At 55.4% G+C, this 16390-nt stretch overlaps 1 protein-coding gene across 1 annotated transcript; it reads left to right on the forward strand.

Moving 5' to 3' along the window:
• Positions 1–7549: 7549 nt before the first annotated feature.
• Positions 7550–15351, forward strand: PFN1 (profilin 1). Its single transcript, XM_079952227.1, has 3 exons — positions 7550–7933; positions 13045–13237; positions 14840–15351. The coding sequence occupies exons 1-3, from the start codon at positions 7802–7804 to the stop codon at positions 14935–14937; spliced, it is 423 nt and encodes a 140-aa protein (XP_079808353.1). The 5' UTR covers positions 7550–7801; the 3' UTR covers positions 14938–15351.
• Positions 15352–16390: the final 1039 nt, after the last annotated feature.

Genomic DNA, 16390 nt, shown 5'->3' on the forward strand with positions numbered 1-16390 from the left:
CAGGTTTGGGGCTTGGGGACCATGGAAAATCTGGGGGGCAGGAACAGTTTGGAGCCAACGTGTATCAACGGAGAGGGGAGTAAACGTCACAAGACCAAGATATCCCATTGTTCCATTGTTCGCCTCTTCCGTTCCCCCTTTTGTTTATTCTGCTTAATTGGGAGTTGAAAGAATATAATCCCAGCAAGAATCGGCCTTTGTTTCCTAAGTGCATCTCGTTCTCGTCTTCTTATAGGAGGTGGAAACTGAGCGACCTTTTTCGGAGATCAGGATGCCGCCCAGGACACAGTCAGGATCAGGCCAGGAAAGCTCATGGAACCCCAGAGCCGGAAGGGACCCGAGGGCCATCTAGTCCAATTCCCCTACAAGGCATCTGCCCCTTATGGGCTTCGAACCTGCAACCTTGGCGTTCTCAGCGCCAGGCTCTCACCGACTGAGCCACCCAGCAAGCGTCTGGGACTCTATTTTTACGACTGGTGACAAGAGGTAGGCCTGGTTAGCATCTAACAGAGACCTGCGCCGACAGCCAATTTGCTCCGGGGCCGAGTTCGAGGTGTTGCTATTAGTATACAAAGCCCTTAACAACTTGGGACCACTTTACCTGAAAGGTCGCCTGACCCCAGGTGTCCGCTTCAGCACTTCGATCAGGGGAATTGGCACCCCTACAAAGGCCACACGATACCCGTTCCACATTTGCAGGAACTGGATCTTTGCCCTGTGGAACTCCCTGCCTCTTGAGGTGCCTTCCCTCTCCTTTGCCCAGATGCTTATAGGAAGTCGAGGCAACGCCCTCCATTTTTGTATTTAAACTTGTCTACGTTTTAAAGGATGGTTGTGAATCTTTCTGGATTTTCTCCTTTTATCTTCTGTGAACCTCTTTGAGATTTTTTTTTCTTACCATAAATTTCACAAAACAAACAAAATAAAATAGTTGCAACTCAATGGGAAACAGATCCCATTATCCGTAGCTAGCAGGTTCAGTGGTCAGGAATGATGGGAACTGTAGTCCAAAGACAACCCTGGACTGGATCCTAAACGTGCCTTTTTATAGGATTTGGCACTCTTTTGGGACAACAGAGCCATCATTTCTTTCAGGACAATCTTAGCAAATCTGGAATGGGACTTTCTGATCAAATCACACCGCTTTTCTGACCGTGGACTCGGTTATTTCAACCCATTTGCAAGTGGACTCCTGTCCTCTATCTTTCTTTCCCCTCTTTTCCTTTTCATCTGTCATTGTCATTGTTCCATCTGTTTTCTACCCACGATAAAACAAAATGCTAAAATAAGCTTTCTATTTTAATTCTTTATTGATTACAAATTTCCATATCTATACAAACATTATATGCTATCTCTTTAAAGTAAAGGTAAAGGGACCCCTGACCGTTAGGTCCAGTCGTGGCCGACTCTGGGGTTGCGGTGCTCATCTCGCTTTACTGGCCGAGGGAGCCGGCGTACAGCTTCCGGGTCATGTGGCCAGAAGGACTAAGCCGCTTCTGGCGAACCAGAGCAGCGCACGGAAACGCCGTTTACCTTCCCGCCGGAGCGGTACCTATTTATCTACTTGCACTTTGACGTGCTTTCGAACTGCTAGGTTGGCAGGAAGAGGGACCGAGCAACAGGAGCTCACCCCGTCGCGGGGATTCGAACCGCCGACCTTCCAATCAGCGTGTCCTAGGCTCTGTGGTTTAACCCATAGTGCCACCCACGTCCCACACGCTATCTCTTTACATATGAAGAAAAATAAAAAGATGTAGAGAACAGACAATTTTTAAAGGAAGGAAAAAGAGGAAAAGAAAAAAAATAAAGAAATAACAAAGATACGAAGTAAAAAAAAAATCAAAAGAGGAAAAGAAAAGACATTATTTACACAATAAAAGTGTTCATCGACACAATCCTTCCGTGTCATTCTCATTATACTGTAATAGAAACATTCTTTTTTAACACAGATTTGTATTGTATATCATTTCTTTCTACTTTGTATTCCTACTTTGTATTCCTCTAATTGTTTTCTTTACAAACATCACTCAGTTTCTGCTAATATGGAATTATTTGTACAATAAAGGCTAAAACAAGCTTTCGAAGGAAATAAGAAACAAGTCCGGCGTCTTATCCTGGGGGTTTAAGTTGATTAGCAAGGATGGGACTTAACCTCAGAGGTGTCCAAACCCGGTAATCCCATCAACCGGTTCCAGGTTGGCTAAGTGGCTCAGGCTGCAAACAGAGAGCCATGCAAAGTTGCAATCTTTTAGGGTTGCCAAAAGCAGAAGACAGCCCATGGCCCAGTTGCGACAAAGGCAAGCCCCTCCAGGGCCAGCAGCTGCCCCACATCAAAGGGGCAGCGGGAGAAGGGAAGCCACAAGCTCCCTTTTGCCCAGACAGGAAGTGGGGCAGGGGGGTTTTCCAAGGGGGGGGGGGCTTCCAGGCAGCAAGCAGGGGCTCCGGGTTGCAAAACGGTTTTGCGGTTCTGGAGGTTGAGGCCCGGCACGTTGCGCTGCTGCCTTCGTGATGCTCCGTCTCCTCTCTCTGCCGGGTTTGGCCACTGCTGCGCGAGAAAGCAGAACCCTAGGATGGAAGAGTTGCAAGGGACCCCCAAAGGTCATCCAGCCCAACCCCAAGCAAGGCAGGAATCGCACCCGGGACACTGAAGCAACTGGAAGAACACCGCGTCCCGTTGTCACAGGGGCTGATCAGACACTTGCAGTGGGAAATGTGCAAGCGGGATTCGGACGCAAGGGCAACTCTGTCCCATCCCGTGGTCTCCGTAGAAGCGCAGAGTCGGAAGGGAACCCCAGAGTCATCTAGTCGAACCCCCTGCGACCCATCGCTGTCTCCAGCTGGGGAGGCGGAGAGGAGAATTGCTGCCTCTTGTGGGAGGGAGTTCTGCAGTTTAACAGAGGCCCTTGCAGGGGCAAATATGCCGCCACCACCCCCAGTAGAAACTGTTAACGGAGAAATCTGAGGTCTCCCTTGGACAAAAAACAAGGGCACCAGCCAGGAATATCAGAGCAAAACAGCAGCCAGTAGGCTTGGTCTTATTGAAGACTGTGGCGACAGGACTCCCACCTGCCACCAGGTGGAACAAGATGGAAGCCCCGAACAAAAGAGAACCCAAACTTTTATTAGCTGCTAATCCCCATGTTACACCCCCCCAAACTACATCATGAAAGGGGAGGTCTGGTGGCAGTGATCTGAGCATCCTGGACCCTGCCCCATGGTTCCCCTTGCCCTCCACCAAACACCCATCAAGTGAAACAAAAGATATATTTTCATTTCCCTGTTTCCCAGCCAAGTCAATCCCACCCTTTTGTCTTCATCTGGGTTTGTTATTTCTGGAATGGCTTCCTGTCTGGCACTCAGGTGTCAGGAGGCCAGGGATTATCACTCAGGCAGAGGGGCTGCTGAGTAGCTGAGCTCACAGGTCTGGATGAATTTCTGAAGTTTTCCCATAGATCCATTGATCAGTAAATTCTTACATTTGGTATCGTGCAGCAAAGGCCCTTTGAATAGACAGGAAGAAACTGTGACCAAGTGTTTTGTGGGGACAAATCACAAAAGTCCCAAAAGCGATTGTGCTGGTTTTGGTAGTGGGCTACAGGTGCAGGATATCTGCTGGAGGGGCAAACACACCCTCCAACCTGTACATAAATTCCTGCAACAAAATTCCCAGTGCAGAGCTCCAGTCCAGCCACTGGGATCTACCAAGCTCAGTTTTCTCTGGCAGCAGCATCTTTCCAGGGATTCAGGCAGAGGGTTGAACCCGGGACACCAGTCTGCTTGCCACACCTTGCAGGTAAGACCAGATGTGTCTGTATGGATGACACCCTGGTTTCTCTCTCTCTCTTCGAATCATAGTCAGAAGGGACCCCAAGGGTCATCTAGCCCAATTCAATGCAGTTATTATAATTATAATTTTATTATTAATACCCCACCCATCTGATTGGGTTGCCCCAGCCCATCTGGGCGGCTTCCAGCAATATATAAAAACACAGGAAAACATTAAACCTTAAAAAGCTCCCCTTATACGGGGTTGCCTTCAGATGTATTATTATTATTTACGCCATTATACCATTATTTAAATAACTTACACAGGCTGTCAAATTGAGGGTGTGAAATTACTGGGAGGTTTTACATAATAAATAACGCTTCCCCAAAAGACCTGAATATTTGCAGGAAGGAAAGTGAAAGGAAAACGGATAACACTTTCTTTGACACAACATCCCCTAGTGCCCCCCCCCCCCCCGCGGCCTGGGGGTCAAACCCATGACCTTGAGATGAACAGTCTCACGCTCTACCGACGGAGCTATGTGAAATAGTTGGGACCCCCAAAGGTCATCCAGGCCAACCCCCCTGCAATGCAGGGGTATTTTTGCTGAACGTGCCGCTCGAACCCAGGGCCCTGAGACTCAGAGGCCCACGCTCTACCCACTGAGCTCTCCCAGGGTTCAGACAAGCAGATGACAGGGAAGCAAACCGTTCTGCAGGGACGGAAACCATGGCAATCATTTCTGAAAGGCTGGCACCCTTTGGGTATCAGTTCCTGGGGCAGAAGACACACACGGGCCCCGGAAGTGGGTGCATGTGGGGCTGTGTCCGGACTGATTTTACCCAGGGATAATTCAGCTGCAATTCCTGCCTAGCAGCGGGTTGGGCTAGATGACCGTGGGGGTTCCCTTCTGACTCCGCAATGCTAGGATTTCTAGAGTTATTTTAACCATGGAATTCTGTATACCCATTTTACAGCTTCTCTTCTCTTTCAATCTCCACCTGCTCTGATCACCGCTCACACATTTTGAAATGAAATGATGATCCCCCAAAATAAAGAAGCAGCCCCCTTGCAAGGCAGTTCTGGGCCCCACCTGGGGCCAAGGGCCCCCCTTCGTGTCCAAAGAGGGGCAGCCAGACACAGGGGGCCCCCATCTCTTCCTGCAGGGTTTACACCCGGCTCCCCAGAGGCGCCGCTCTGGGCTGCCACCGCTTCCGCCGAGACGCAGCAGCTTCGTTTGCCGATGCTGCGTTTGCATTTTTTAAATATGAAAAAGGGAAATATTTGAGCCTGCTCTGCTTTCCCCTCCTGGCTTGAGTAGGGCTGGCGCAACTACATCCTCTTAACTGCCTGCAATCGATGCCTCAGCGGTGGAGGAATAAATCCAGGAAACTGGCCCCAAGCAGAGAGAGAAAAATTCTCCTCCCTCTCTTGTGACCCTCGTTTTGACCTGTGGAACTCCCTGCCACAAGAGGCGGCCGTGGCCACCAACCTGAATGGGCTTTGAAAGAGGCCGAGACAGAAACACAAAAGGGCTTTGCTTCCGAATCCCAGTTGCCAGAAACCGCAAGAGGGCTGAGCGGCTCTTGGGTTCGAATCCTGGTTGCCATTTCCCCGTAACGGGCATCCGCCTGGCCCTTGTGGGAACAGGACGCCGGGCTTGATCCTGCAGGCTTTGCTTTGTGCAAGCCCCAGAGCAGGGCCTACTCAGGTGTGCAATTGTAGGGACGAGACAAATCTCCCGGCCTGGTTTTGCATTATTACAGGCAGACAAGAGAGATGCAAAATTCAGCTGTTTCTCTCCGATTTTCTTCCTGTTGCACCGACTCCGTTTGTCCAGCAGAGGAAGCCGCCCTTGTCTCCCTTCGCCTGCCCATGTATGGAGAAGAGAGAGTCTCCTGGAGGCCACAAGAGCCTCTCTAGCCCGGCATCCGGTTCTCAAAAGCCGGCTCCGAGTGCGAGACCAGCTCTCCCCGCCTTGGTCTCTGGCAACTGCAACCCAGAAGCATCGCTCCCTCCGACTGGGGAGGGCAGAAAGCAGCCCTCAAGAGCCCTCTCCTCCGCCAGGGATCGGCCCCATCTTTTTTGAAAGCCAGTGGCAGGGAGTTCTGCAGTTTCCGCTATGCAAAAAGGGGCTTCTTTAACCTGTCCCGAATCCTGCAACATTCAGCTTCTTATGTAAGATCATAGAATTGTAGAATTGGAAGAATCACTTAGCCCAGCCCCTTGCAAGGCAGAATTATTTGTTCACTGCCAACCTCGCAGGGAAGAAAGCACACCAGTGCAAGCAGACAAAGAGGTACCACTGTGGCAGGAAAGTAAATGGCATTTCCATGTGCTCTGGTTTCCATCACAGTGTCCCGTTGCGCCAGAAGCGGTTTAGTCCTGCTGGCCACATGCCCTGGAAAGCTGTCTGTGGACAAACACCGGCTTCCTCGGCCTGAAAGCGAGATGAGCGCCACAACCCAATAATAATAATAATAATAATAAGTTACCTTTGACTGGACTTAACCGTCCAGGGGTCTTTTACCTTTATCTTTTTAACCTATTCATTTACTGCACTGCCTGGAGAGCTCAGTCGTTAGAGCATGAGACTCTTAATCTCCAGGGTCATGGGTTCGAGTTCCTGGTTGGGAAAAAATTCCTGCATTCTAGGATGGCCTTTGGGCCAACACGAGTGTGGAGGAAGGCCTCTCACACACACTAGTTGATACCCTGAAGCGTGGGCCACACGCTGCTTCCTCTGAGAGCGTACAGAGTGCACCCCCAGGAGGCAAACAGGTGGGATATAAATGCAGCAGGTTAAGAGAAGGAATGGATAAGCACGTGCGCTGAGGCCCCTCTTCCTGACCCCCCCTGCAACCACACACACACACTGTTGCAATGCCCATTCATGCTCCGAGTGCGATTCCCGCACACTTCCCTCCTCTCCCCTGTTGCAAGAACCGGCTAGCTTGCAATTCTAGCCCAAGCAAACGAGGTCCTGGTGTTTTTTTTAAATTTTTAATAAATTGAGAGCCAGCTTCCACAAAAAGGCAGGTTTTCCTGGGGAAATGGAGGCAGAGAAACTGAGGGAAGAGGGCCTGGTTGGGTTGGAATCTTGTAGAGGTGGAAAAGGGACCCCAGGGGGTCATCTAGCCCAACCCCCTGCAATAAAGAGATCTCTTTGCCCAAACGTTGGGTTCGAACCCACAACCCGGTGATTCAGGGTCTCTTGCTCTACCGACTGACCTGTCCTGCTTCATCCCCCGGAGCGTGGCCCATGGCTTGCCTTCGGAGCACCCACCCAAGGGTGCCTGGGAGATTTGCTGCCGATGAGCTCCAGCCCAACTTGGGGGCCACCGTAAAGCAGACCGTGCTGGCCTAGGAGGGCCTGATCCACCATCAAAGCTCTCCTTACGAGCCCAGCTGGCAAAGCAGAGGGAATCTGGGTCTGCAAGGAATTATGGGGAGGGGGTTTGCGCAACGGAGCGATGCAGGGGGCGCACGGAGGGCTGCCGAAACGGGGCGGTGCTGGGGGGTGACGAAAACCAGCCAGGCTCCCGCGCAGCAGTAGAGGATCGCGGGGCCAAGTCTGCGCAGCGCCCGCTGCAAAAGTTCCCTTGCAAAATGCAACGCGGGCAGAGCATCCCCCCCGAATATCGCCGCCGCCGCCGGACGGGGCGCCCCCTGGCTCGCAAGGAGGGAGCTGCACTTGGGGGGCGGAGGGAGAGGCGGGCGTGCGCGCGCGCGCCCGGCCTCCCCGCCCCGCTCCCCGCCCTGGGCCGGCCCCTTCCTCCGCGCCCGGTGCCCTCGCCGCCTTGTGCTCGCTCGCCGCTCCGGAGCAGCGCCAGATCCGCTCGCGCCGCCGCCCGCGCCACATCCGGATCGCGCGTCCCCTTCTTCCCCCGGGGTCCCCTGCAAACAGAAGCAAGCCGCCGCCGCCCGCCCCGTCCAGGCTTTTGCATCCGGGCCCAGCAGCAGCAGCCTCGCCGCCGCCGCCTCCTCCTCCTCCTCCGTGCGCGCCTGCATCCCTCCGCATCGCCCTCCGCGGCCATGAGCGGCTGGAACAGCTACATCGACAACCTGATGGCGGACGACACCTGCCAGGACGCGGCCATCGTGGGCTACAAGGACGTGCCGTCCGTTTGGGCCGCCGCCCCGGGGAAGACCTTTGCCAACATCACGGTGCGCCCCGGGGTTGCGGGGAGCTAGGGGGCGTGGGGGGGGGGCCTGGCCCGGCCGCCTCGGGATTTGCACCGGGGGCGGGAAAGAGGAGGAAGGGAAGGGGTCTCCGCCTTCGAAGGCGCGCCCCGGGGCGCTTGGGTTCCTCCCGGGCGAAGTTGCGGGGGGGGGGGCGCGGGGCCTCGACAAAGCCGCTGCAACGAGGTGCTGCTACCTGGGCGACCCTCCCCCGACGTCGGGGTTGTGGGGGGGGGGGAGAGAGAGGGAGGGAGGGGCTCTTCCTGCTCCCCCTCCCCCCGTGCGCCTTTGTGCAAAGCGCCTCCGCCACTTCCTCTTGCAAAGTCAGCCTGCAGGCCCGGGAAAGGGGGGGGGGCGTGGGGGAGGGGAGAGGCGCGCGCTGCTCGGCCCCCGCAATCGCGGGCATCCCCCCTCTTCTTTCATCTCCCCCCCCCCTTTGCATCTTGCCCTCTCCCCGTTTTGGGGGGGGATGGGGTGGGGAGAAGCGCGCCAGGCGGCCGCGGTTCCTGCTTTGGCGACCGCCACCGCGCCCTGCCCGCGCCCAGCCCGGGAGAGGAAATGACTCAAAAGCCGGGGGGGAGGGGGGGAGGAGAAGGAGGCAGGCCGCCCCTCCCCCCTCGGGGGGGGGGAGCAGCTGGCGGGGGAGGGGGCAGCACCCCCCAAAAAGACACCCTCCGAGCGGGTACCCCTAAACCTCTCCGTGCGTAATGGGATTTCTCATCCAGGCCCAGATTTGCGGGATGGGGTGGGGGGGTGGGATTTCATTCCCGGCTCCCTCGGCGTCGTGGAAACTTCGGCGGGAGCGGGGCCAACTTTTCCACTCCCCCCCCCCCCGCCAAGTTTGCCTGGCTTCCAAGCCGCTTCCCGATCCCCGCGGGCCACACCCAGGCGCCCGGGGGCCACGGCCGCCACGTGCCTTTGTGCGCGGGGCGGAGGCTGAGCCCCGGCCCCTCTCTTGTCCTTCTCTCTCTCTCTCTCTCTCTCTCTCTCTCTCTCTCTATCCCCCCCCCAAAACCACTCCGCGATTGCGCAAGGGCGTCTAGCCGGGGCTGACTCGTGGCCTGACCCGCCGCGCCCCACCCCGGGTCCCCCCCCGCCGCCCCACTTTGGCAAAGGGGTCTGGAGATCCCGGCCAAAATCGTTTCCCGCTTTCCTTGTTCGGATCCGGCACAAAAGCGGCTCCCCAGTCCCGGCAAAAGAAAGAAAAGACTGTCTGAGCTGAGTCTTGGGGGGGGGGCACGACCTCCCTCTGCACCGTAGGGCTGGCTTCTACACACCCCCCCCCCGGATGTGGGGCAAGCGCGCCTCCCTCTCTCTTTCTCTTTGCAAAACAGGATACAGGTGGGGCTTTTGCGCCGCAAGAAGCGTCGCTTGCAGGCCGCCTTGGAGAGGCTTTCAAGAGCGCAAGCAAACATGCCCCCCCGCACTTCTCTTCCCTACCCCCCCCCCTTGCGCAAAGGCCGGGCGGAAAAGAAGTTGCAAAGTTCTAGAAACTCTTTTTTCTCTCCCCCCCCCCCCCCAATTTCTCTGGGGCGCTTCCGGCGCGCAGAGTGGAGCCCGGAGGGAACTTTTGCAAAAAAAAACAACCCAAACCGCCCCGTCGGGGCATCCATCGCCTTGCTGGGTTTTGGGGTGCCCCCCCTCTCCTTTCTTCTTCTTCCCTCCCCCCCCCCAAAGTGCCACGTCTCCAGACCTGGATTCCTTTCAGCTGCGGCTAATCTCCGAGCAATCCCGGCTCTGGGCCTCTGGCAGGAATCTTTGGGGGGGGGGGGACGCGAGAGATTTTGCTGCGAGGCCTGGGTGCATTTTTTTGCATTTTCGTTGGAACTTTCCTGCGGGGAGAGGGGGTGTGTGTGCGTGTCTCCCAACCCTCCATTTCCAAAATGTGGGGACCTGTGCAAATAATAAAAATACCCCCCCCCAAAAAAAATCCAGATTAATTCCTCAGTTCCTGCTTTCCAGATCCTGGGCAAAGGATCCTTTTTTCTCTCCCCCCCAGCCCTGGAAGAATCTGGAGGGATGCTTTGTTGGAGCTCCTTCTGGGGTGGGGCCCAAAACAGCTGGCCTGGGGGCACCCCCTGCAAAGGATCCACTGCTTTCCCTTGTGGATCCACTGATCGACCTTTAGGCTGCATCTTAATGTTTTAATGTTGTATTTTAATCTTGTTTATTAAGTTGTATTTTAATCAACTTGTTTTTATTATTGGTTGTTAGCCGTCTTGGCTGGGGAGGGTGGGGTATAAATAAAATTTATTATTATTATTTAGGATCCACTGTTCTCCCTGTGGAGGAGAGGATCAAAGGACTTTAAAATCTCTTCTCTTCCCCCCCAACTTGATGAAGGGGATCTGTGCCCCCTTTGCTCAGTACTGGGGGGGGCAAGACCCCACAATATCCCTGGAGCCCTAGCATCGCCCCATGATGGGGAGGGGAAGAAGGGGTGCCCCACAGCGCTCCTAACACCCCCCCCAAAGAAGGCCTTGCCTTCAAACTTCCCAATTCCCCACCTTAGCGGAAGTGCAACTTGTGTGTGTGCGTTTGGGGGGGGGCGTTTGTGACTTCTTCCGCAGTTTCTCACTTTTCTCCAAATTTGGCAATTGAGCTTCATCCCTCTTGATTTTTTGGGGGGGTGGTGTTATGTGAGTTTGGGGGGCAGAGATGGGGCCTGCCTTTTGCAAAAGTGGCCACTTGGGCTAGCCTAACCCCCCCCCCCAAACCAGAGATCCTTAACCGACTGAATCCTGGGGGGGGCTGCTGGAGGGACCCCATTTCTCCCCTCTGGGGGGAACTGGAAGGGTGCACTGCCTGCCTGGGCTGGAAGCAGCAGCAGCAGCCCAGGCTTCTGCCATTCCCTCCTGTCCCCTCCTCCTCCGTTCCTCGGAGGGGAGTGCAGCGCAATGGGCGGAGGCGGCCAGGCCTGCCTCCCCCCCCCTCCCCGCTGCCTCTTCCATTCTTCCATCCACTCAGGGAGGCTATTCTGTGTGTTCCCGCAGTTAATGTGCAACCTGGGAACCGGAGTCGCTGCCAGCCCAGCCCTAAACTGGCACTGTTGGGGGGGGGATAAAATAAAGCTTGCTGTGTGTGCACTCAGCCCTGCTCCTTCTCCTGGGGAATTGGGGGCAGAGGAGAGAGCATTTGGGGGGGGGGTTAAAGACCTGAATCGCAGCGGGTTGGGCTGGATGACCCCTGGGGGTCCCTTTTTCCAACGGGAAAATTCTGAGCTGTAAACTGCTTGCTGTGTGTATAAGCCCAGAGAGAGTATTTGCAGGGCAGGGTCCACTTCAGATTCCCCCCCAAAAAAAACCCCCCTGATGTCCTACATATCTTGGGGGGCAGTAGGCTGCCTTGACGGAGAAAGTACCAGCAAATTCTTCTGCCTAACAGCGGGTTGGGCTGGATGACCTGGGGGGGTCCCAAAATTCCAAATGGAGACATACATCTTTTGAGCAGCTAAAAAGGAGGCGGGGAGTTCCTGCAGTTGTTCTCCCCCCCCAAAAAAAAAGACCCAGCCATCCCTTGAGCCATGGGGTGTGCTGACTACATTCCCTTCCTTGTAGGGGGGTGGAACTGCACCCCTAGATAATGGGGGGCTTCCAGAGGCCATGGCAACGGGGGGGGGCTTAGTCCTGGGTGGAGAATGACCTCCCCGTACGTAAGCACGCTTTGGGGGAGGAAATTGACCCACAAACTGGACTTAGCAGTGTCCAAGTTGGGGGGGGAGAGCCTGGAAAAGACTTCCTCTGCTCTCTCCCCCCCCCCCAGCAAAAAAAAACAACACCCCTGGATTTCCCCCGTTTTCCTTTGGGTCTTAATGGCCAGACCAGGAGACAGAGGGCGGTTTGTTTGCAGGGGCAACAGGTGCTGGGGCTCCATTCCAGCTTCCAAGGGGGCAGGAGAGAAGGGGCTTAATTTGGGGGGGGGGGGTTCCTTCTGTCCCTCTGCCCCCCTGTCCAGACCCCCTTCGCCCCAGAAGGAACAGTTGCTGCCTGCAGCTGCTTTTTGGGTGTCCTCAGGCGCAAAGGTCATCCCCATGGCTTGCGCTGCCCCCTTGCCCCCCCCCAAAAGATCTGCCCCCCTGCATTAGAGGGGGTTGGGCTAGATGACCCAAGGGGATCCCTTTCGGCTCTGCTGCTCTATGCCCCCCCCCCCCGAATCTCCATCTTCATTCTCTGGTTTGGCACTGAAGTCCAGTGGTTCCCAAACTTTTTGGGGGGGGCAGAAAACTCACACCCAGCACCCCCCTATTTTTCACAAAAGCACCGCTCAGATGAGAGGCTTGTATTTTCCCCCCAAGGCAACAATTTAATTGCCCAATTAAATAAAAAGTAAGCTATTAAGCTTAATTGAGGAATAATAATAGTTTTACTATATTGTACGTTTTATTTTTTGAAGATTACATCCAGTTGTACATTTCTCTTGTTCTTTACAGTACATTCAGAATTATACCATGTATATACGTCTATTGTGAACGTATATTTCCTTTATTTCTACCATTGTGATCTCACAACACAGCTTCTATTTTTTATTACTTTTAAATTGTGTTGTACATATGATTCACTTATTCCCCATAAATCTTTTCTTAACTTTTTGCATTGACTGAAGTTCGTAAATAATTTTACTGTTTCTTCTCTCCCCCCACCCCTTACCAAAAAAATCTGGCTGGCTTTCCCAGCCCACCAAACTGACAAACTTGATCCAAACTTTGCTAGAATCCTAGACTTGAAAGGGTCCCCTTGGGGCCATCCATCCCACCCCCCACCCCCCCGCACGAGGCCGGAATTGCAGCTCAAAAATAACCCCCGAGAATCATGGAATCGTAGGGTTGGGGTTCCAGCGGTCATCTAGCCCAACCCGCTGGCGAGGCAGGAATCTTTGGCTCGGTGTGGGTCTCGAACCCAGGACTGTGAGGTTCTACTGACTGAGGCACATCCAGTCTCTACCCTTGCCTCTTAATGTGCCCCCCCCCAAGATGCTAAAGCCATTTGAGGGTCTGTGGTTTAGTTTTTTTTGGGGGGCGTGACTCAGTACTGTGGCTTTGAGGCTGTGGACCCTCACTTTCCCCCCCTCTTCTTTTTATTTTGCCCCCCCCCCGGCAGCCGGCGGAAGTGAACATTCTGGTGGGCAAGGACCGCAGCAACCTGTTTGTCAACGGCCTGACTCTGGGCGGGCAGAAATGCTCGGTCATTCGGGACAGCCTGCACACGGACGGCGAATGCACCATGGACCTCAGGACCAAAAGCACCGGCGGGGCCCCCACCTTCAACATCACAGCCGCCATGACGGCCAAGAGTGAGTTAACCGGGGGGGGGGCACCCCTCCTCTCCCCTCCCCAAATCTCCTTGCAGCTGTCCATCTCCTGCAGAAGGGACGACTTGCATTCTTTACCCCAACAGCTGTGGGGAGGGGGGTCCCTCTGTTTCAAATGGGGGGTGGACAGCTGTTGCTAATCCAGCCCCCGGCTGGGCAGAGAAGGCGGCCTCTGTTTTGCCACGCCAGCTGCAAGGGGTCGTAAATCTTGCTTAACGGGAGCTGGGTTTTTAGCTGGAAGGAAGGAGGAATGGGACCCCTGGGGGTCATCCAGCCCAACCCGCTACAAGGCGGTGGAGAAGAGTCTGGCACCTGAGGTTGGGGCGCATTGTAGGGTTGGCAGGGACCTCCAGGGGTCATCCAGCTCAACCCCCTGCCAAGGCACTGTCTGTCGGTCAGGGATGCTGTAGCATTGCAGGGGGTTGGGATGGATGACCTCCAGGGGTCCCTCCCAAGTCAGATTTGGCATCCTTCGCCTGGCACAGCTTCTGGCTAGCGGGGTGTTGGCTGTTCAGCTTGAAGGTAGCCTCTGGTTCTGGCTAGAGGAGCCCTGCCTTGGGTTCCCCCCACCTCCTTGAAGTTGCACCTTTCAAGAGTCCTCCTGGATCAGGCCCATCCTAATAATAATAATAATAATAATAATAATTCCTTGTAGCCCCAGCTGCTCTGGGCAGCTTTGCGCAAAATCTAAAAGCCTCGCTTTCCTCTGTGAATTTTCTGTCTGCGCTTCCTGCCTCTTGTGGCAGGGAGTTCCGCAGTGGTTCACCTTTGGCCTGCAATTACAGAGGGGTTTTCCACTTTCCAAGGCTTCTCCTTAAATGTCCCTGAAGGGGCTCTAGGGGATTTTGCAGGACCCATAAAAAAGGGCTGTTTATTGTGTCTTTATCTCTGTCGGAAGCTGCCCAGAATGGCTTTAGTACCCTTACTGTGGTTGGACTACAACTCCCATCGTCCCTGACTGCTAGTCCTGCTCGCTAGGGCTGATAGGACTTGTAGTCCAACCCCAGCTGTGGGGACCCCCATTGAAAGCAGTGTAAATTTGGTGCTTCTCAAGTTTGGTCCCCAGCTGTGGTTGTACCGCAACTCCCATCACCCCTGGCCACCGATCCTCCTTGCTGTGGACGATGGGACTTGTATTCCGACACCCGTTGGGAACCCCACCATTGACGGCGGCACCGATTTGGTGCTTCTCAATCTCTGCCCCCATCTGTCTCTTAGACTACATCTCCCATCATCCCTACTAGCATGGGGGTTGTAGTCCTCACAGAGGACGATGGGAGTTGTAGTCTGACCCCAGCTGCGAACCCTACACAGAAGGCAGAAACTTATCAGTGCCCCTCAGCCTTGCTGCTGGGGGACTCCATCTGCCACGACCACTGACCTGCCCATCACACTCTCTGTGGACGATGGGTTTCGTAGTCCCTCTGCCCCAGCTGGAGAAAAATGCAATTGGCGAACCTTGAGCTGGAGAAACGCAGCGTCTGGGTGCAGATGGACCCCCCCCTTTCTTCTCCTTGGGTGGTTGGGGGTCTTAATTTCCTTTTGCGCTGACCCCCCCCCTCTCGTTTCTCCCCCCCCCCCCAGCGATAGTCCTGGTGATGGGCAAGGAAGGCATCCACGGCGGCTGCGTGAACAAGAAGTGCTTTGAGATGGCCAACCACTTGCGGAGGTCGCAATATTGAGGCCCCCCCTTGCCCCCGCCTGCGGTACTACTGAGGGACCGGGGGGGACACGACGCCCACGGGAGCTGCCACCGCCCGGGACCCCCAGCCCAGCCCCGGCCTGACCAGCGTGGGACACCCACCCACCCCCCGGCGCCGGACCGCCACTCTCCTCCTCTCCTTCCCCCCCCCACTTTTCCTGCTTTCTCAACAGTTGTTATTTTTTTTTCTACCCCCCCAAAAATCGCACCCCCTCCTCCCGTCTCTCTCCTCTCTCCCCCCCCCCCTTCGGGCCATTTTTTTCTATCACGAGAAATCCTTATCGCTGCCAAATTTTCTGACGGTTACAAAGGTGTAGCTTTTTTTGGGGTTAAGAAAAAAGAAAACTATATTGGAACAAGACGAACGAAATAAAAAGAGAAATTGAATTCTGAACGTGGTTGTGGTTGGTGGTGCCGGGCGTGGGGGGGGGTCATTGAGGGCTGGCGCCCAGCGCAAAAGGTACTGGGGTAACTGGGAGCCCAGTTTGAAGGGAGAGCGTCAAAGCCGAGCAATAATTTGGACCCTGGTCGGCGCAAGGGGCTAGTCTTCATTAAATCCCCACGACTGCACTGCAAGGCAGCCAGCAACCAAAGCTCCGCTCATTGAGCCTCACCGCTGCTGAGCGGAGGATCTGCGCCTTCCCGGGTGCAGCGCTCTAACCACTAGGCCTCCGCTGCCTCGGAAGTTGTCAATGGACAAAGAGTTGGGGGGAAGAGCCGGGCTTGGGGGCAGGACTCCTGGGTCCCGGACGCCGATGACAAGGGCACGTCTCCCTTAGGCTGCGGGAAACAATGGTTCAGCCGCAGGCCCAGCACAGAAGGCGCCTGTTTGGCAAACAATGGGAACCGCCAACCGAGGTGCCTTTGTCCTCTGAAGGCCTTGCACCCATAAGTGCTGGTTGCGCCGGGCGGGGAAGGAAGAAAACGCGGCCGGACCGAGGGTTTCTGGCAGAAAAGGATGCGCAAGACATCTTGGCGCCCTTCAGAACTATAACTCCCGCCAGCACATTGGGGGCCATGAAGGGAGTTGTGGTGCGGAACATCGGGAGTGTGCCAGGCTGTGGGGTGCCAGCCCTAGCAGGTCCAGTTGCTCCGTGCAACGTCGCCGTTTTAGGAGCAAAGCAGACAGGCGCTCCTGCGCTACAACTCCCAGTCTCTCCTGCAGGGAAAGGGGGTGCTTTGCTTCCCAAGAGGTGGCGGCAGTGGGCATTGCACTGGACCCCTCTGCCCAAAAGCCACATGCCCTCCCTTGGAGCCGGCCCCTGCTTTGTTTGGGAAAGGCGGAGTGTGCCTTCCCCGCCTGGGAGTTGTAGCGCAAAGTCCACCCGCTGGGCCTGGCCTGGCCTAACCTTCCTTGTCAACACTGGATGCGGCCGGTGACTCATTGTTTGGGAGCCGTTGCCATGCACTGCTTTGGGCGTGTGCCGTTGCCC

This window comes from Podarcis cretensis (genome assembly GCF_951804945.1).
Source record: "Podarcis cretensis genome assembly, chromosome: 13".
NCBI lineage: Eukaryota > Metazoa > Chordata > Lepidosauria > Squamata > Lacertidae > Podarcis > Podarcis cretensis.